The sequence below is a fragment of the Lepus europaeus genome, chromosome 22 (genome assembly GCF_033115175.1).
Source record: "Lepus europaeus isolate LE1 chromosome 22, mLepTim1.pri, whole genome shotgun sequence".
Lineage (NCBI taxonomy): Eukaryota > Metazoa > Chordata > Mammalia > Lagomorpha > Leporidae > Lepus > Lepus europaeus.
Window position 1 is genome coordinate 28,346,249 of NC_084848.1, and position 21,566 is coordinate 28,367,814.

The window sequence follows — 21,566 nt, forward strand, 5'->3', positions numbered from 1 at the left end:
TGGGGTGATTTAAATATGTGTCTCTATAGAGCTTTGGGAATGTGATTTTAAAAAATGTCTTGAGGCTGGCGCCGTGGCTTAACAGGCTAATCCTTCGCCTTGCGGCGCCGGCACACCAGGTTCTAGTCCCGGTTGGGGCACCAGATTCATCCCAGTTGCCCCTCTTCCAGGCCAGCTCTCTGCTATGGCCCGGGAAGGCAGTGGAGGATGGCCCAGGTCCTTGGGCCCTGCACCCGCATGGGAGACCAGGAGAAGCACCTGGCTCCTGGCTTCAGATCAGCGAGATGAGCCAGCCGCAGCGGCCATTGGAGGGTGAACCAATGGCAAAAAGGAAGACCTTTCTCTCTGTCTCTCTCTCTCTCTCACTATCCACTCTGCCTGTCAAAAAAAAAAAAAAAATCTTGAAATTGCCATCAGCAAGAGGATTTTTTTTTTTGAAGTTTATGTGGTTATAATATTATGCCTCACTGAAACATTCTTGTTTATTCTAATCCCATCAAAGTTGCTCAGTTGCTCATTTTTTTTCTTGAGATAATTCATTTAAAAAGCAATACTCTGTGGACAGTCTCACTTCCTGTAGTGTCTGCTTGCTCAGATTGCATGCATTCCCTCTGCCATCAGGACGCGTCAGCTCTCCAGACTCCACCTGGACGAGGTTCCATTATTACAGCTGGGGAGACTGAGGCCTTCGTGCTGCTCAGGAGACTCACCCGAGGCGACCCAGCTGGTAAGTGGGGGCTCCACAGCCTGCACCCCTAACCGTACATAAGGCTGTTCCATTTTAAAACTGAACATTTTCCAAAACCGCGTTCATGAACCCTGTCTCCTTTAAACACATTCCTAAGTCCCTTTGCTTTTGAACATCTGGCCAAAAAAAAGTTCTTTTGTCTATGAAATGAAATAAAATCCAAAGTTAAAGTAGTAACAGCTCACTGATGTCACAGAATTGATAAAAGGTAGCTTTGTAATAATTCTGCTTGTTCAGAACTCACCTGTGTATCGACAGAGTTAAAATGATATCCCAGTGGATTACAAAAAGGCAAGACTATCTTTTTTTTAAAAATTACTGTCTTTAATGTATTATTTTTCAGTCCAATCAGTACAAGATGTAACATAAATGAGTAAGTTCTGGATTCAAATCTCTGACAGCGAAGACAGATTGATCTGCCATTTTCAGTGGGACTACACTGGCTTCTGCTCTGGGCCTTGACAGTTAACCCTATGTCCACTCTCCCATATGCAATATGAATTTGTTTTTTCCTCCCTCTCCCATTGGATCGTAAACCTTGTCGGGAGCAGGCGCCACATTCCTCACTTCCCTTACCAGACTGCGTATATTAAAATAAGGCCGTTGTCTTCTAATGGTTGCGCTTTTGATATCTCGAAGTCGTTGGGGGAAGTTCTGCCTGATAACTTGAAACCCGCACTTCCGGTGTGAGAGAACAGTGCTGGACTGTTCAGATGCCCGGGCTCATCCCGGCCCAAGGACGCGCTTTGGGTCCAGCCCCTGGCGCAGGGAGTGCCTGCGCTTAGCACCAAAGCTGGTTTGTGCAGACGGCCGTCTGGGCCAGGACGCTGCTGCGCCGCCGGCCAGGCACGGGGAAAGGGGTCCCCTGACCGACACCCCGACTTAGCCGGCGGCTCATCCGCAGCCCTGCTGGGGGTATGGAGTTCAGCTTGGCAAGTTCTGGGACGTCTTACTGATGTTTGGAGATCGTAGGTGAGCCGTCCCTCGCCCCCACCCCCCGACCTCGGCCGCTGGACCGGACTCGGCCGCGTCGGGGTGGGGGGGGGGGTGGCGGCCCGCAGAGCCCAGGAGCTGGTCCCGCGCCCCGCGCCCCGCCTGCACTCCAGCCTCCCGCCTCCGTCGGGACCCGGCCGGGACGGGACTTCTTGCTGACTCCGGGCGGACGCCTCCGGCCACAGCGGATTACTCATTAGCAAATTCTTTTCGCCTTCTGTCTAAGTAGTGAAAGGTGACGCCGGAGTCTCGAGCGCCGCTCCCAGAAAGGGACTCGGACAACACCCGGCCCGCGACGTGTGCCTCGTCCCCGGCTTCCCGAGGGACGGAGAGCCGGGGCGGCCAGCTAGGGCCCCCAAGCCTCCTGCCGGCGCGGGTGCGGGTCTCGCCGCTCTGGGAGTTTCTGGGGGCGGGGGCGCCGCGCAGGGTGACCCCCGAGCCTTATGTAACGGAAAGCCCTGGCTGGAGCCGGCAGCGAGGCTGACATGGAGACACTCCAGGGACAGGGCAGCTGCTGTCCGGGAGTCGCCAGCAGCGGCGACGGCGGTTCCAAGAGACCGGGAGAGGAAGGCGGCCGAGATAAAGAAAACACTTGGGGAACCAGAACGTGCCCAAGCCGCTGCACCCGGAGCGCTTAGCAAGCGGCTGGACGCGTGCGGTGATTTGCTGGGCGTGGGCCACGGCTGCCCTCCAACTTTGCCCCGGAACGCGGGGATGGACCCCGCGGGGGCTGAAGAACGGCGGTGTGCGCGGCCGAACGGCCGATGAATGGGAGCCGCTGGGCTGCTGGCAATATGTAAATATTTCCACCCTGGAGCGCAAACTCTCTGCAGTTATTTTAGGAAAGTAGGGACCCGAAGGAAACTCGCCCACTCTCCCGGAGCGTCTCCTCTCGGCCCCGTCCCGGCGGGAGCGGCTCGCGCGGTACTGCCCCTTTAAGACCTGCTAGCTCTCGGGCTCTACAAAAGGGAGTGACCTCTGGGCTTTGACAGCTCCCCTAATAACTACCACCGCGCAGGCCCCGCCCACCCGGCGGCCAGCAGCGCCGATTGGCCGGCGGGCCGGTATCCCGTGCTCTGATTGGCCCTCCGCTTCCCCTGAGCGAACCTTTAGAACTCTGAGACAGACAATATTCTGTTACATTGTAGCAAAATGGCGACTGTCATTCACAACCCCCTGAAAGCGTAAGTACGACTCAAAAATGTACATATTCCGCGTGGTTTCAATATGAAAAAAAAGGCGCCTTCCGCGCGCCCAGCGCGGCCGGTGCACGGCGCGGGCAGGCGCCTCCTGCTGCGGCCGCGGCTTCTCTCTTTTCTTTCGGCTCTTACTTCTTCATCTCCCCCCCCCCCCCGCCAGCGCGCAGAAATGTCAGGAGATGCAATTAACAAGAAGAAAATTGTTACATTTGCGTTCCGCTTAATTGGAGGATCCGGAGAGAGACCGGCAGCTAGGGGCTCCAGCGGCCGGCGAGCCTGCGCTCGCGCGCGCGCGGCGGCCCGGGGGTCGCGGGCAGCCCGGGGACAGCGCGGTCCCCCGAGCGCCCAGCGCGGCCGGGCTGCGAGCGCGGCGCTGGGGGCGGCCGGGCCGGGGGCGAGCGGCAGACCGGGGACGCTTCCATGCGCTCGGCGGAGCCCGGCGCCTCCGGAGCCCGCGGCCCCCGCCCCGCGGCTCTCGGCCAGCCGCGGCGGCTCGGGAGTTTGCAGGGTGCCCGCCGCCTTCCGATCGCCGGAGGGGAGTTTGTGCAAACCTTCCGGAGTTGAGAGCGCCGCGGGGGCGTAGCGGGGCCTGGGAGCCCCCGGGGCCGGGGAGGCCCCCGGCGGGGGCTGCGCTCCGGGTGGCCGCCGGACCGTGTTCGGTTGCCCCTGGCTGGGGCCCGTTCTCGACTCCGGTCCATTCGGGGGGTGGGTCCGGGGGCAGGGACGCCGCGAGTCTCCTGAAAGGTGCTGTCGCCTGCTCTGGGGAGCTGCCGAAGCGGGCGGAAGGGCCGCTTGGGGCTCCCGGCTCGAGCGAGGGGCAGGTGCCTGCGGCTGCCGCGCGGACACTTTGAGCGGACGCCCGGATCCGGGACGGCGGGGGCCGGGCTGGGCAAGCCCCCGCGGAGGCCAGTCCCCAGGTCCGACCGCCTGCCTTCCTCCTCCTCCTGCTATTCGTCCTGGCTTCCTTCCTTCCTTCCAGTCCGTGGAATTGTTAAGCCGCCAAGTCCGCTCGCGACCGCAGAGCTGGGGGCGGCGGCCTGGGAAACTAGTGTCGCTGGGCGAGGGGTGCCCGGGGCAGGGGCTGGGGTCGGCGCCGCGCTCCTCTGCCCGGGACCTCCCCGCGCTGCGGGGGGTCGCCGGCCAGAGGCAGGTGCGGTGCTGGTGGGTAGGTGGGTGGGGGACGCGGAGTGCGTGGTGGGGGTTGACCCTGGTTCTCTGAACTCCGCGTATGCGCGCTCACGCCCCCTCCCCCCTTCCCGGCCCCCGCCTCCTCTTGCCGCGGAAGACCGGGTTCTCGGCCCAGGCAGTGGTCGTGGGGGTCCTGGCGCCATGGACGGACGGGGGCAGTCAGGCGCGCGTGCACCCGCTTCTCTCCCAGCCGTTCTAAGCCGTGGCGAGGCGCAGGGGCAGGAGAGCCCCAGGTACGAGAGCTTTCGCGTTCACGAGCGTGTAGGTAGCGGTGAAGAGGCCCCGGGGCGCCGAGGCTCCTCGGAGAGGAGCTCGGATACGCCGCACTCGAACGCCACCGCGTCTGGCCGGAGGACGATATTGTTTTACGGCGGAATCAATGGGCGTAACTTCGCCGCATCCCGGCCGCCGGGCGCCCGCGCCGCCACGCCGCCCAAGCTCTGAGTTTGCACCCGCCCCGCGGCTGAGGAGCAGTTTCCCGGTTTCCAGCCGAAACCACAGAGCCGGGCGGATGCCACCTGGGAAACTCAAGTTGGAGAAATCTATTTCACATGTGCGCCGCCTGGGCTTCCTACGGGGAAAGCCGCACGCTCGTTACCCGGGAGCCCGCTGACGCGCGGGCGGGCGCAGCCTCCCGGCGCCCGGGGCTCGCCGCGCGCTCCGGTGTGGCTCGGTTTTGTTTTTGTTTGTGGACCGTGGAAAGGGTGCGCGTCTGGAGAGGGTGTCTGTAGCGGGGGGGGGGGGGTTGGGGGGGGGGAAGGGGCGAGAAGCGGGAAGAAGGTGGTCCAGCGCCGGCTAGTAAGTAGAATTAGTTCTGAATTATACTCAGGGTGATTAGAGACGTGTGCGTCGTGCTGTATTCGTCGTCCTGTGTCTCCGCTGCCACACATCCCCACTGCCTGCCCGTCTCCTCCCTCCCCCGCCCCGCCTGTGTTTCCTAGGTGGGGGCTGCGGGGTCATTTATAATTAGCCGCCCCGGTCCCAGTCCCTTTCCCTGGAGGCGAGGTGGTGTAAACAATGCGCGCGCCCAGCCGAGTCCTGCGCCCTGCGTGCTTTTGAAACTCCTTCCGCGAGAGCCCGCGCGCGTAAGTCGCGGGCAGGGGACGGGCGCCAGCCGCATCTATGTTTTGAAAACAACTTGTTTAATAGCACATTTGCTATATTTCAATTGTCGCTGAAAGTTGCTGATGGGGAAACTGCACGCACGTGAATAAATTATGCATAGGATAAATTAGAACAAAGCGCCGAGATACACCGGGCTGAAGGGACGGACTGGTGGTGGTGCCCCGGGCGGGGGCGTGGGGCTTGGTTTGCAGAGCGATGTTTGTGCCCTCCTGTGTCCCTCCTGGACAATGAAACGGAGCTGAGCGACATTAGCATTTTCTCTGTGTGCTTTATGAATCTCCTCTCTCTCCCTCTCCTCCTCCTCCCTCCCTCTTAAAAAAAAAAAAAAAAAAAGCCACCACCAGAGACGCCCCCTGCAGAAACTGGTCGCACAAAGGGTTCCCGAAGAACTGGGGTGGAGTGGAGTGAATGTACCAGGGAGAAGCGGGCTCAGGTTTCCCGCAGCACCTACTTGGGGCTCTGTCCACTCTCAATGTGGACTATTTTTCATTACCCTGGCCTTTTCCACTTGGGACATTCAATAATTCAGTTCGCCGGGGTAACTGGCTGGCACAATTGCAGTCTCATTGCTTTGGGGTCTTCCTTAGGGCCCCAGCTCTCAGCAGTTTGGCTTTCTTCCTGCTGGTCTTTGATCTCCCCTCAACTCCCCCCTTTTTTCCCTCCTTGTTCTACCCTTCACTCCCTTCCTCTCTGAAGCTGACAGCCTGGCTTCTCTCTGTGTCGTCGCCTTTAACATCTTATTACTGCCCAGCAGAGTGTTAGAGGCAAAAACAGGAGCTACCCGGACTGATCAGATCACAAAGGGGACTCAGCAGGTGGCCCCACCACCAAGCCGTCACATCTGGACAAACGGAATTGGAAAGCACTGATGGACATGTGTGGTGTGTAAATGCACAGTTCACATTATTCAGAGCAGCAGCTACAATGAGGGAAGATGTGTAGGTGTCAGCCTCATTTTAAAAATTAGAATTTTTGTTAAAGATTTATTTATTTGAAAGGCAGGGTTACAGAGAGAGAGAGAGAGGAGAAAGAGAAGTCTTCCATCTGCTGGTTCACTCCCAAAATGGCCACCACAGCCAGAGCTGGGCTGGTCAGGAGCCAGGAGCGTCTTCCCTATCTCCCATGTGTGTGGAAGGGCCTAAGGGCTTGGGCCATCTTCCACTCCTTTCCCAGGCACATCAGCAGGGGGCTGGATGGGAAGTGGAGCAGCCTGGACTTGAACTAGCACCTGAACAGATGCCAGCACTGCAGGCAGTGGCTTTACCCATACACCGCACACTGGCCCCCAAAATTAAAATCTAAAAATATTTTTTTATTTGAAAGAAAGAGACAGATCTTCCGTTCAGTGACCCACTACTAAAATGCCTGCAACAGCCAGGGCTCAGCCAATTTGAAGCCAGGAGTCAGGAATTCTACCTAGGCAGAGACTCCAGTACCTGAGCCATCATCTGCTGCCTGTCAGGATGTGCTTTAGCAGGAAGCTGGTTTGGAAGCGGAGATGGGACTTGAACCAGGGGCTCTGATACGGGAAGCTGGAATCTGAACTCTTGTTCTCACTGAAGAGAACGGCCCTGCAGTGAAGCAAACACACTTAGGTAACATGAATGGGGATTTGACCAGGGTTTGCGCCTGTAGTCACATTGTTATATTCTGGTTGATTTCTGCATAAGCAGTGCATTTAGTGTCAGTTCTAATCTCAGTATTCTGGTTCTGGCACACCACCTTCCCCCAACACTTAAACAACTTACTCTTTCATTAAGTTATCGGAACCCTAGTTGGTATTCACTTAACTGGGAATGCCTGCCACCTTCTGCCAGACTTGATTATGCACATATGTATCTATTATTATAACTGCCTACTTAGAAAAGAATAACTGCTATTATTATTTAATTATTCCATATAAATCAACATGGCTTTGCCTCCTGTAATTACTTATTTATAAAGAATGAGACCAGTAAACTATTTTGTCCTGCTTGCAACTGTGAACACACACACACACACATACACACTCTCATGATTGTATTGAAATTCTGCGTTGTAAGGAGTTGCTCGGGCTGGGAGTTGTGTGTTTATGTCCCATAGCTCTGGGGCAGTGAGTGCACTTACTAAGCCCAGGTCTTGTGTGCAGATGGGCCTGCAGACTTCACCTCCCACGTTCTCTGATCTGAATGAAGTGCGTTCTTTTTTTTTTTTTTTTTTAATTTTTTTTTTTGACAGGCAGAGTGGACAGTGAGAGAGAGAGAGAGAGAGAGACAGAGAGAAAGGTCTTCCTTTTTGCCATTGGTTCACCCTCCAATGGCCGCCACGGCCGGCACACTGCGCTGATCTGAAGCCAGGAGCCAGGAGCTTCTCCTGGTCTCCCATGCGGGTGCAGGGCCCAAGGACTTGGGCCATCCTCCACTGCCTTCCCGAGCCATAGCAGAGAGCTGGCCTGGAAGAGGGGCAACTGGGACAGAATCCGGCGCCCCGACTGGGACTAGAACCTGGTGTGCCGGCGCCGCAGGCGGAGGATTAGCCTATTGAGCTGCGGCGCTGGCCATGAAGTGCATTCTAATCCCAGGTGCTTGTGCGTGTGGCCCCACTCTCACCTCGGCCCTTCGTTTTCAGAGAGGAACGAGAGAGCCACATTCTTGGTTCTGCTCTCCTCTTGGCTGTTTTGGGATGGGGTGGGGTGGGATGTGGGCAGGTACTAAGTGGACAGGAGTGATTGGGACTCAGGGACTTGCAGCAGCCTTCTATGGATGTGATTTTAGCTCTGTATGAAAAAGGACCCTTGGACATCTGAAGCTAACAGGTGCTAAAGAACCTTCGTGTCCCTTTGCTCTGGTTACCCCCACAGGAAAGCCCTCACTTCTGTAGCCTTCATCAGCTTGCATTACTTTTCAGTGGGGTGAATGCCTGGGTGATTCATTTGTGCCAGAATCCCAGAGGAGGCATTGTCACAGGGTCAGCCTGTGAGACCCCCTGGGAGACATCTGAGTGTAGCAGTGCATGGGAGCTGCTCAGACCCCTGAGGTGGGCTGGAATTCGGAGGCTGCTTGGTTGGAGACTTCATACCCTGCTCTGTGTTTTGGAATCATGCAGGTAGCTAGAATTTGTGTGCATCTGAGAAAGACCGTAATATCTAAAGCTGTTTCAGGGCTGTCTCCTCAGATCAATGCCAAAAATAAAATGCCATGGTCAGCATGCTTAAAGATTGATTATTTATTTATTTATGAGAGAGAACACTCCCGTGCCCTGGGTCACTCTCCAAATGCCCGCAATGGCTGGGGCTGGTCTTCCATGTGGGTGGCAGGAACCCAATTACTTGAATCGTCACCACTGCCTTCCAGGGTCTGCCTCAGCAGGAAGCTGGAACTGGAAGTGGAGGGGGTCCTTGAACCCAGCCGTTACAAGGTGGGATGCCGGCGTCTTAGCTGCCGTCAGACACGTGCCCGTAGCATATTTCATTTTCAACCTGGGTCAGAAAAAGGTTGGGAACTGAGACTGAGGCTGTGGTCTTCAAAGTGCAGCTCTGGGGATCCTCGTGGCAGTGGGAGCCGAGTCCTAAAGAGGCCCCGGAAGCCAGGCCTGTTTATTATCCCAGCCTCTGCAAAGTAACTTTTGTGGTTTCTGAGTGTTTTGAAAGTCACCAGAACATAGAAATGTAGCCAAATGTGGCAAACCTCTGGCCAAAAGAATCCCGCAACCACTGAAATATTTTTTGCTTGGCTACGATTTTCCATCAGGAGTCTTATGTAAGCATGACCCTAGTTTTAAATAGTCTTTGAATATGAAGGTATTTAACAAGGAAAGATAAAGAGGGGGTGGGGGAGGAAGAGAGGTGGCTGAGTGGATAAAGCTGCTGTGTGGTCTGCAGCTCTGCCCTGATGGTTGTCTCAGGGCAAGAGAGGCCGATAGCAGGATCCACCGCGAGTTCCCAAGGTTTTTCTAGTTGTGTCCGTGACTGGGGAGAGATGAGGTGTTGTAGTGTTTTTGTGATTTGTTTTTCTTATTGGTCTGGTTACTGGTGTTTCACACTCTGCCAAACCATACGGATGAGTGGAGCTAGCATCGTAAAACTGTCACCGAGGGAAGGTTTTTGAAGCTTGTGATTTGCATTAGAGTTTTAAAAGCAGTGGTTAGGAGGTGTTGGGGGTTGGGGGTGGGAAAGGAAGAGCAGACTGGAGGATTTCTAGGTGTGCGTCTGTGCGCCGTGGGGGCAGGTGGCAGGGCGAGAGACTGAAGCCTCGAGGCAGCCAACGTTCAGGGAGCCCGAAGAGGTGAGGGGATTAAACTTGGAGTTCCTAATAACTGGGTTCAGGTAACCCACATTGAGTGGTCCCCCCAGCTTCAGGCTCTGTTCTGAGCCTGGGGAATAATGATGACCCATGTCTAACCTGCTATTTGTACCCTGTGCCCACCCCTACCCCCCAATCCAGGGACAGTGACCATGACGGGTTGCTGTGAACTGATGGGCTCCACTGATGTTGTTACTCACCGGGGAAATCTGCTGTTCCTTTTATCTGCAATCACAAGTTCCAGCAGAAAGTTTTCCCCGTCCCTGAACTTTTTCACCAGCTATTGTCGTGGCTGTGTCACCCTCTCATGTTTGTTTCTCACCAGTGGGTTGTCCTGGTGACCTTGGTGACTTCAGAGTAACGGACGAGAAAAAGCTCCGGAGAGGACTCCAGTGCCTCGAGCTGGGTTCCCAGCCCTGCCACCAACTTGGCCACGTGTTGCTGGACACGTAGCTTCTCTGGGCTGCGTGTTCCTTGTCTTAAAGATGAGTGTGATTGCTGAAATTCCTTCCGAGTAAAACCTTCCTGGCTCTTCCTTCGGTCGATGAGGAGAACGGTCAGGGGCCAGAGTTCACATTCTTTCTTGTTTTTAAAGTGTGGCCCTAAGGGAATCATGAGACTGGGAGACGCTCCCTCAGTTTCACCATCTCTGGCCCAATCTTGCCACATGGCGCTCCCACACCTGCTTCTATTGTGGTCAGAACTTCCTGTCCCTTCTCAGAGCCTGAGACTGAGGAGGCTGGGCTGGGCCGTTTAGAATGAAGGATTTTCCTCTGATTCTTCCTTTGGCGCCCTGTGCTTCTCATCATCACCCCAACCAGAGACCGATGAGAGAAGAAGGAGGAGCTCCAAGACCAGTTGGTCCATTGTGATATTTAGAAGTGCTCAGAAAGTTTGTTGCTTGTGAAAAAGACTGGAATTATAGGTAGTATCTGCCTTTTCCTTGCTGTTTAAAATGTGCAGTGTTGGCAGATAGATGAAGGGCAACCACACATCCAGCTACTCGTCTGGGTTCCATTTATCCAGAGTCTCTGGTTTCCTGCCCTGCCATGACACCCAAACCAGTTAACATGGAAATACAGTGCTTGTTTCACTTCCACTGGGGCAGCTGCAGAACCTGGCTCTTCAGTGAGCTGAAGTCGGTGGACCTGTACTGATGTCTCAGTGAGCTTCCTCTGTGCCCCGCGTGTTACTGCTGAGCAAAGGGAGGTGCCCGGGAGCTGGACGTGCAGGCTCTGACCCTCACCTGGGTGTGTGTTGCAGTGTCTACTCTGGAATTCACTGCCTCTCCCTGAATGACGTGCCTTCAGAACATCCCAGATCCCACTGGGGTAATTATCTTCTGCCTTTCCTTTGGTTGAAAAGCCCCTTGGCAATTTTCTGCAACACTAAAGGAGGAAGAAGGGGCTGAAAAACCGTCAGAGAGTGCACAGAAGCTGGTGTGTGAACTCTGAGACTTGAACTGAGAAAAAGCAAAATAGTCACCCTGTCTTCCAGGAGAGAGGGGCTCCCCTTAATTTGGTTTTATTGTGGGAATATATATATATATATATATACACACACACATATATATAAAACATCGTTTTAGCCATTTCAAGTGTGCAGTTCAGTCATGTTAAGTACATTAATACTGTTGTACCATCATCACCACTATACATTTCCAGAACTTTCCATTATGCTGAACAGAAACCTTGGACTCACTAAACAATGCCCTCTCCATTCCCTGTTTCCCACAGCTCCCAGTAAGCATCAGTTTGCTTTCTGTCTGTACACATTTGCCTGTTCTAAGCATTTCATGTAAGTGGATTCACGCAATATTTGTCCTTTTGTGTCTGACCTATTTCACTTAGCATAATGTCTTCATGGCTTGTCCACGTTGTGGCGTGCGTCAGAACTCCATTCCTTTTTATGGCCATTGTATGTAGATACACATTTTGTTTATCCGTTTATCTGCTGGTGGGCACTAGGGTTGCTTTCACCTTATGGCTATTGTGAACAGTGCTGCTATGAACATTGGTGTAGAAGTATCTGAGTCCTTGTTTGCAATTCTTACAGGGCTATGCCTAGATACCCTTCATTATTGGAGTCTTTAACATTTAGGGCCTTAGTTTCTAGATTGTACAAGCAATCTCCACCTTATAAACCTTAAAAAATACTGATAGTGCTACAGAATTCAGCTCTTCCCCATCCCCACTATGGGCATGCCACTGTGTTCTGGGAGCAAATGCACTGGAACCCAGAGATTATCTTCACCTATGGCTGTCACCAGGCACAACGGTTGCCTTCCCTTTGTACCGCCTTTCACTCCAGAGCAGGGGCTCCTTGTTGGGGTTCAGGGCTTGCGTCTGGGGAGGTTCCAGGTTCATAGCTGCTTGGTGAGGCTTGGAGTGAAGACTCCCTAGGCACATGGGGGTGGGAGGGAGCACACAGGTGACAGGACAGTGCAGAGAGAGTCAAGAGGTCACAGGGTCACAAGTTAGTGCAGCCACCAACACAGGAGTGCTGATGTCTCCTATGCTGACTTCAATTCCTTTGGGTATATACCCGGAAGTGGGATAGCTGGGTCATATGGGACTTTTGTTGAGGAACTTCTATGCTGTTCTCCATGATGGCTATGCTAATTTGAATTTCTACCAATAATATGAGTATTATTAAGATATGGAATCAACCAAGTTATCCATTGATGGATAAATGGATACAGTTTATATATATATAAAATGTGTATGTATAAAAAATGGGCTTTTATTCAGCCACAAAGAGAATGAAATTCTGTCATTTGTAGCAAAATGAATGGAACTGGAGGTCATTATGTTAAGTGAAATAAGCCAGACACAAAAAGACAAATACTGTATGTTCTTGGTCATATATGGAAATATAAAAAAAACCCAAAAAACAAAAAACAAAGTAGTTCAGAACTTAGAATAGTGATCAGGAGCAGCTGGGAGGGTGGGGGAGGTGGTAGAGGGAGGTTGGATAACAGGTACCGAGCAGAGAGAAGTAGCAAGTCCTGGTGTCCCACAGTATAGCGAGGTGGCTACGTGACTGCAGCTCACAACACTGCGTTATATTCTGTATAAAGAAGTGGGAGAGGAGCCTGCAGTCTCCAAACACGCTGAAATATAGGAAAATGAGAGGCCAGCAGATCCGTCGATGCTGTGTATATGTGCTGAAATTGCACTGTACCTCCATAAAATGTGTAAGTATTACATATGAATAAAAAAGGTTAAATGATAAAACGATAGCATATTTTAAAAAGAGGTAGCAAATCCAGCCTGTCTTTCCGTCAATGAGAAGAGCTCGCACCTCCTGTCTCTTCCGTTCCCTCGCACCCAGCCCTGCTCACCGGCGAGGGGCCCAGATGAAATAATGGACGTGAAGACGTTTCAGAAGGCAGAAAGCACAGCTGTGCGGTGTGATGGGAGAACTGGAGAGTTTCCTGGAGCAGGCTGAGGCCTTCTCAGAGAGTCAGCCATACCTAATCTGTTAAATGTTATTTCGAAGATTCAAACGAAAATATGCAATGTTTCTGGCATTACATTTCGAGTGTAATCTTTGCTTCTGGGGAAATGTGAAACCCTGGATCTTGATGGGGTTTTCCCATTGTCTGGCCTTGAAATAGGTGAGAAGATGAGCTCCGGGGGAGCCCTCCCTTCATTTCCCGACCCAGCCCTGAATGAGTCTTCTCAAAGAGGCAGAGGACAGAGCAGCCCCTCGGGCAGAGAGGAGCGCTCTTCTGGGAACCTGGGCTCGGGTCCTTGTCCTTCAGTGGAGACCGCTGGGAGGGAGGAGGTGACGGAGGGTGGGGCTGGAGCTTGAATCTGCAGGTGAACAGGGAGGCCAGTGGCCAGCGTGGAGCTGTATGGGAAACTACTCCTAGGCTGTGGGGACATTGTGGTGGGAATCAGAGCTTAGCATTTTGGAGTTGGATTTTGGTTGCGAGTCTTGGAAATGCTTCAGATTCACTTTGTAAAAATGAGATTTATTTATTTGAAAGAGTTACAGCAAGAGAGAGAGCGAGTGCCTCCATCCAGTGGTTCACTCCCCAGATGGCTAAAATGGCCAGGGCTGAGCCAGGCTAAAGCCAGGAGCCAGGAGCTTCATTTAGCTCTTTCACGTGGGTGGCAGGGGCCCAAGCACTAAGGCCATCCTCCCCTGCTTTCTGCTTTCCCAGGTGCATTATGGAGCTGGATCAGAAGTGGAGCAGCCAGGACTCTTAACTGGTGCCCATATGGGATGCTGGCGTTGCAGGCAGCGGCTTCACCCCGCTGCCCCACAGCATGGGCCCTCTCAAGTTCATTCTTGCTGCAAAGCTACAATGTGCTTTTACTTTATAAAAATCAGCAAAAATTTAAGCAAAACTCTCATCCTTTCTTCGGTAGAGCTGACCCAGCCACGGTACAGATTATCATCTGTTGCCTGTGGCGCTTGGTGAGAGCTGTCACCCTCCTGGAGCTTCCTTCTCCTGCCCTGGGCAATAGCCATGGCCAACCTGACCCACAGAACCAAGCAACTTAGCAGCCTTTTGCGCTGTGCCTAGGAGCTCCCGCTCCAAGGAGGGCCTCTGGCTTGTCTGTTCCTCCTCCTAGACTCTTGCTCCCTGGCAGGGCAAAGGAAATGTGCTTGTAAACTGGAGAGCTGACTGCTCCCCTAGGCCTCTCCAGGGCCGCCACTGTCAGCTGGGGTGGGGTGGGGGGCAGGGAGAGGGGAGGTGCCCTGGTGCCGGAGACGGGGGAGGGCAGGGTGGATGGGGCAGTGGGAGTGCAGAGAATATATTCTCTCCTGCTAATTATTTTCCCTGAGGACTTAGCCAATGCAGAACCATCTATTATCGTGGGAGCGCTCTATGGTAGTTCTGCCTGTGATGAATGCTAAGTGGAAACAAGCAAGAAAAATTAACAGGCGGCTGCTTCTGTCCACCTAATTAAAATGCATATCCAAATGCATAATTCCTTATGTTTCCCCATGCACACACTCCCCTTCCAATCCCAATTCTATGGAGGAGAAAAAACACTTTCCCCCAATCATTTCTCTTGATTATATTTTCATCAAGGAGGAACTAGAGGCTTTCCCCTGGAGAAAGGCCTGGGTTTCTGCCCCTTCTAAAATCGCACTCTTTTTGACTTGGACGGGGCCTGAAAATTCCGATTCTGACCTGGTTTTTTGTTTGTTTGTTTGTTTAAAATAAAAAACCAACTTTATCTGCAAGGAAGGAAAAAAGGAGGAAAGAAGGAAATAAAAGAAAAATAGATAAAGAGTTCCCGCCATTTCTGCTGACCTTTTAGTTTCGTGCGAAAAGTCTGGCTTGGATCAGCTGTGGGAATTTTGGGGGCTGGGGGTATTGTCTCTTTCCTGTCTCCTCTTCCTCTCTGTTCCTTTTCCTGACTGCACTGCCTCCCCCCGTCTCCCAGACAAACACAAGCCAAGTGGTTGCAGAAGGCAAACACACACCTACCTTTGCAGGTCCGGTAGAGAGAAAAATCCAGTAGCCCTGTCTTTGGGGTCAGTACCGGGGATGTGGACATCAGCACCCCGAGTGTGTTGTGAACCAGACCCCTTGGCCTGTGTCTCCCAGGCTGCCCTTTTCCAAGCTGATCATTTTCATCTCGCCGAAGAACAACTTTATTCAGTGGTCATAAAATGTTTACTACAACAACGAAACTTACGTCACCATGTCCAGTTTGCCGTCACAGTCAGCTCTGTGGCAGAACCCCGCGCCCCTGTTGGCCGCCCCAGCCTGAAGCCCCTGGCCTGCCCTCCAACACAGCTGTTGATTGATCAGGCCCAGCCGGCTCAGCAGTGCGTGGATATTGCTTTTAATTAACTCCCTTCATTTTTCCCAATCTTCAGGGAGCAGCAGGCCTTTAATGATTTTAATATTTTATCTGGATTTATATCCGCCTTATTTGTTGTTGTTTGACTTCCGCGTTTGTTCTTCCCGAATTGCTTCCAGACTGATAGGAGTACCCACCCTTTCCCCTGACCCCCCTGAGACCTCTCAAAGGGCTGATGGCTTCCAAAGAAGACAGTCTTCCCAAGCTTCTCACCGTCAGCGGCGCAGGCAGAGGGAGGCGCCCGCTGTCGGCCCGTTAGATGGTTTGGATTGGAAATTCATCTTTAGAGACCCAGTCTCACCTCTCAGTTGAAGGTGTGTCTGAGCTTTTCATTAAAGTATTTTGGGGCTGGCGCCGTGGCTCAACAGGCTAATCCTCCACCTGCGGCGCCGGCACACTGGGTTCTAGTCCTGGTCGGGGTGCCGGATTCTGTCCCGGTTGCCCCTCTTCCAGGCCAGCTCTCTGCTATGGCCCGGGAGTGCAGTGGAGGATGGCCCAAGTGCTTTGGCCCTGCACCTCATGGGAGACCGGGATAAGCACCTGGCTCCTGCCTTCGGATCAGCGCGGTGCGCCGGCTGCGGCAGCCATTGGAGGGTGAACCAACGGCAAAGGAAGACCTTTCTCTCTGTCTCTCTCTCTCTCTCGCTGTCCACTCTGCCTGTAAAAAAAAAAAAAAAAAGTATTTTGGAAGGCAAGCGTTTACCTAGCGGTTGAGACACCATTTAAGATGCTTGCATCCCACCCGGAGGAGCTGGCTCTGCTACCCAGTTCCATCTCCTCATCCAGCTTCCTGCTAGTGCTGGGAAGAAATTAACTTCCTTCCCCAGGCCTGGCAACCGAATTCTGTGGGGGCCTGGTTTTCAGAACCAGCTTGTCCACAGAATGCCCTTCTTGGCATCTCAGTTTGGGGAAGCAATGGTGATGGCTGAAGTGACTGGGTCCCTACCACTCGCAGGGAGACTTGGATTGAATTCTCAGCATCTGGCTTTGGCCTGGCACAGCCCCGGCTGTTGCAGACATTTGGGGAACACAGCAGTGGTTGAGGGCTCTGTCTGAAGTCCGGTTTCTTTATTCTTTGCACTTGCAGCCCATGTAAGGGAGTGAGCTGCCCTGGAGAGCTGGTTAAAAACTGCTTCTGGGTGGGTAGGTGGGGTGGCACTGTGGCTTAGTGGGTTAAAGCCTTGGCCTGAAGCGCTGGCATCCCATATGGGCTCCAGTTCTGGTCCCGGCTGCTCCTCTTCCGATCCAGCTCTCTGCTGTGGCCTGGGAGGGCAGTGGAAGATGGCCCAAGTCCTTGGGTCCCTGCACCCATGTGGGAGACCCGGAGGAAGCTCCTGGCTCCTGGCTTTGGATCGGCGCAGCTCCGGCCGTTGCGGCTATCTGGGGAGTGAACCAGCGGGTAGAAGACCCCTCTCTCTGTCTCTACCTCTCTCTGTAACTCTGTCTTTCAAATAAATCAAATAAATCTTAAAAAAAAAAAAACAAAAAAACAAAAAAAACAAACCAACCCCTGCTTCTGGGGCTGCACTCTTATGTTGTCGTTGGAGGCCTGTCATCCTGGCCACCTGACCTTACAGAGGTCAGTGGGGTTCTGGGAGCTGCTGCAGGGTGATGGCTCCGCGGCAGGCCTGGGTGTAGCTTCTGCTGTCTTCATGCCACTTGCTGCCTCCTCAGGCATGGCTGGATCTGCTCAGCAGTGCTTGGAAGAGCAACCGTAGGCGCGATCTGAACGAGAATGTGAAGAGGCGCCTGTCGCCTTCTTCATCGAAGCTGTCTCCTCCTTCACTCCTCACTTCCCCTTCTCGCGCCTGCTCCCTGTGCTGGGAAATCACACGCCCAGCCGCACACCTTCCCGGCTCCCCTCCCAGCTTCATTTTGCTGTGCAGGCTGCTCCTTCCCCAGGCAGCCCCAGAGAGGCCTGGCAGACAGAATTCTGCAGGGGCCTGGTTTTCAGAACCAACTTGTCCACAGAATGCCCTCCTTGGCATCTCGGTTTGGGGATGTATCTTCAGGGTTACTTGTTGCTAGGCAACTGCCAACTAAAGTTTGAGGCTGATGTGGGCACTGCAGTGAATTGCCCTGGGTGACTCGCATCCACAGTTAGGGACTTGGATTTGCAACAGTGGCTTGCAAACAGGAGGCTGGGAAGACACTTTTCCATGTGCCTTTTTGGAAAGAGGTATTGGCTTTCTTCCTCCCTCCCTCCCTCCCTTTAATTATGGAGAGAGAGAGAGAGAGAGAGAGAGAGAGAGAGAGAGAGAGAAAGAGAGAGAGAGATACTGAGAGGGAAAGAAGAAGAAAGAGATCTTTCATTTGCTGGTTGACTCCAAATGGCTGCAGTGGCCAGGGCTAGGCCAGGCTGAAACCGGGAGCCTGGAGCTCCATCTGGGGCTCCCACATGGGAGGAAGCACTTGGGCCATCATCTGCTGCCTTACCAGGCTCATTAGCAGAAAGCTAGATTGGAACTGGCACTCTGATACGGGATGCTGGTATTGCAAGTGGTGGCCTAACCTACTGCACTGTGCCTCTGGCCCAAGGTTTTCAAAGTGTGCCCCAGGACTGGATTGGGTGGTGGGGGAGTGGCACTGTGGCATACTGGGTCATTACTCACAGATGGCCTGTTTTGGTGGGAGAGTGGTGATTTCTTCCCACCTCCTATAGGCTCCTCTCATCCTGTTAGTTCTGACAAACCTGTGATGTGAGGTGCTCGGTGATGCCTAGGAGACAGTGAAGGAGACATAGGCTAGCATTTGGCTCCTTGGTCCTCTTGGGTGTTTCTACTTCGCCTTGGCCCTTTCAAGAGCCCTATACCAAGGGTCATCTCCATAGAAAGAGGTGTGAGCGTGAACATCTGCATGTGGTTTTATGGGGTTCGCAGCCTGCACGGAGCCACCCATGGGTGCCTGGTGGTCCACAGGCTCCAGGGAAAGCCTCAGTGTGGGAGGTGCTGGTGCACTTGTTAGCCTGCCCAGAGGGACAGCCCCTCCTCATCCTCTCCCCTGTGTTGCACCAAACTTCTTGTGGCTCCTCTAAGTGGTAGTGGGATTGTCCTCCAGCCTCAGGCTGGCCCAGATGCACTGTATGTGTCTGCCTGCGTGGCCCCTGGTCCTGGCACAGCCCTTGCTGACCCTCAGAGTTGACCACATTTGCCCTTGACCACACAGTCTTGCATGTACTCTTCTCTCAGCCCCTGCAGTCCTTAACTGCAGTTAGTTATAATGGAAAGCCCTGGAAGCAGATCTCTAGGATCTATCACATTGCTTCAGGAAATATCTGGAATAACTGAATGAATGAAGCCAGCAGGTAGGCATACTGATCTGCTTGCCTACCTTTCTTTCTTTCTTTTTGAAGATTTATTAATTTATTCAAAAGTCAGAGTTACACAGAGAGAAGAGAGGCAGAGAGAGACAGAGAGAGAGAGAGAGAGAGAGAGAGAGAGAGAGAGAGAGTCTTCTATCTGATGGTTCACTCTCCAATTGGCCGCAATGGCTGGAACTGCACCTATCGGAAGACAGGAGCTTCTTCCGGGTCTCCCACGCTGGTGCAGGGGCCCAAGGACTTGGGCCATCTTCTACTGTTTTGCCAGGCCATAGCAGAGAGCTGGATGGGAAGTGGAGCAGCCAAGTCTCGAACCTGCTGAGCCACAGCACCGGCCCCTCCTACCTTTCTTCTAACCTTCTGTTTTAAAAATTCATTTGAGAGATGAGGAAGTGAGAGAGAGAGAGAGATTTCCCATCCTCTGGTTCACCCCCAAAATGTCCACAAAAAGCTGGAGCTGGGCCAGGCTGAACCAGTAGCTGGGAACTCTCTCTAAGTCTCCCACGTGGGTGGAAAGGACCCAGGTAGTTGAGCCATGACTTGCTGCCACCCAGTATGTGCACTGGCAGGAAGCTGAGCTCAGGAGTAGAGCTGGGGCTTCCCAGGCACTCTCATGTGTTACACAGGCACCCCATAACACATTTGGCTTAACTGCTGGGCCAAATGTGAGCCCCCCCTTTACAAAATTTATTCTAGAGGCGGGTGAGTGGGTGGGGGCCCTTTAGAGTTGATGTTTCTCATTCTCTCCCTTGATGGCAGAAGTTTGGAAAAGGCAAACTTCTGCAAAAGTTCCTCTGCAAAAGCTCTTCAGTTTCAGGTGTCAGAAAGCAGAGGCAGGCTTGGCCTTACTTGAGTGGAGGACGTGCAGCTGTGACCGGTGACAACCTCGCTTGCTTTTCCCACTTCATCCTCAGCTCTGGGCTGTGAAAACCTGGGCTGTCCCCCTTGGGCTCCTGGGGGAGTAGAGACCTTTCTGTTTTGCTTTCTTTCTGGGGCTAAGTTACCTAGGGCTTGTGAGTAGCCACTGCCAAGTCAATCACATTTTTAATGAGTGCCTGCTGTGTGCTTAGTTGTGTATGAGGTTTCCCTTAGCCTTATTGACATGGGAGGACTTTCTGGGCGTATAAGGTGGAGAAGACCAGAGATGCAGAGTAGTGACATGGTTCATGGAGTGGCGAGAGTCTCCTGCATGTTCTTTTTTTTTTTTTTTGACAGGCAGAGTTAGACAGTGAGAGAGAGAGAGACAGAGAGAAAGGTCTTCCTTTTTTCCTTGGTTCACCTCCCGATGGCTGCTGTGGCCGGCGCACTGTGCTGATCTGAAGCCAGGAGCCAGGTGCTTCCTCCTGGTCTCCCATGTGGGTGGAGGGCCCAAGCACTTGGGCCATCCTCCACTGCCTTCCCGGGCCACAACAGAGAGCTGGACTGGAAGAGGAACAACCGGGACAGAACCAGCGCCCCAACCAGGACTAGAACCCAGAGTGCTGGTGCCGCAGGCAGAGGATTAGCCTAGTGAGCCGTGGCGCCAGCCCCCTGCCTGTTCTAATGAGCTTTGGAGGGAACTAGCCCCATCACTGTTGCAAACACATGTTCTTTGGGAGTCTGCCTTCTGTATATGTCCACAGTATCGATGCCTGGATACATAGTTCGCCTGTGACTCAGCCTCCCAGTTGTGTACAGTGCTGTTTCGCTTGACTCCGAAACAAGGAAGATGGCCTGAGGGTCACTGAGAACCTTCATCTGTCATTTCGGGAAAGATGTGGATCAAGCGTTGTTAATGTCTTTTTTTTTTTCTTTCTAAAGATTTATTTATATATTTGATTTTTAAAAAAGTATTTATTTACTTGAAAGACAGATTTACAGAAAGAGAGGGAGAGACAGATTTTCCATCCACTGGTTCACTCTCCAAATGGACAAGGGCCTGGAGCTTCATCCTGGTCTCACACATGGGTTGCAGGAGCCCAGGTAGTTGAGCCATCTTTCACTGCTTTCCCAGGTGCATTAGCAGGGAGCTAGATCAGAAGTGGAGCAGCCTGGACTGGAGCTGGTGCTCATCTGGGCTGTGGTGCTGCCCGCTGTGCCCCAACACTGGCTCTTACCCCACTGTAGTTTCCATGAGCCCTCTTCCTGTGTTGATGGCTGTCTGGAAGAAGGTACCCCCTTGGCGAAGCCTGTATCAGGGCAAGATGAAGACTTGAGTCTTTACGCTCCCAGAGTCAAGTTTGAGTTCAGATCCTGGACCGCTGGACACCTTTCATGCTGAAAGCCCAGGAAAATGCTGATGTGGCACAAAATATAGGCCACAGGATCAAAACCGTACAAGAATGTCAACTCGGAAAGGTCATGTTGTATTTGCACCTCCTCTCCCTGGGCCCCCACGTGCAGAGGGCGTACACGGGGCTGCCTGGGTCGGTCCTGGTGCTCATTACCTTCCTGGGCAGCCATCCCAGTATCACAGATACACAGACGTTTTCTGTCCTCATTTTATCTAATTACACACATCTCTGGGGGCTGGGGAGCGGCTTAGGACCATTGGATTTTAGGTCAGCTGTGCTGGGAAGAACACTGTGGAGTGCTGTGGCATGTGCAAAGTTCCCATGGTGCCCTGGTCCAGAGTCCTCCAGGGGGCATTATGAGGGGTCTTTGAAGAGTTCATAGAAAAATGGGGTGAAAAGATAAAAAATAAAAGATTGCAATTCATGCATCTGAGGGTCTGCTTGTTGGATAGTGTTGCATGGGGTGCAGGGGATGGAGCCTATCTGGGTATGAATCTGAATCTTGGGACCCTTCTGAGACCTAGCCAACTCTTGCTATTCTCAGAGCAGTAGGACTCTGGTTCCATTATTTTATGATCTGTCCAACAAGGAGGCCCCAACACTGTTGGTC

At 53.1% G+C, this 21,566-nt stretch overlaps 1 protein-coding gene across 2 annotated transcripts in view; it reads left to right on the forward strand.

Moving 5' to 3' along the window:
* The first annotated feature begins 2,829 nt into the window (after positions 1-2,829).
* LOC133751222 (zinc finger protein DPF3-like) overlaps positions 2,830-21,566 on the forward strand; it is a 239,582-nt gene continuing 220,845 nt past the window's right edge. The window contains exon 1 of one of the 2 annotated variants that reach the window (XM_062181111.1): positions 2,830-2,925. In XM_062181111.1, coding sequence (XP_062037095.1) covers positions 2,894-2,925 — 32 coding nt within the window. In that variant the 5' untranslated portion in view covers positions 2,830-2,893. The remainder of the gene's footprint in view (positions 2,926-21,566) is intronic. The other variant, XM_062181112.1, reaches the window with a different exon arrangement.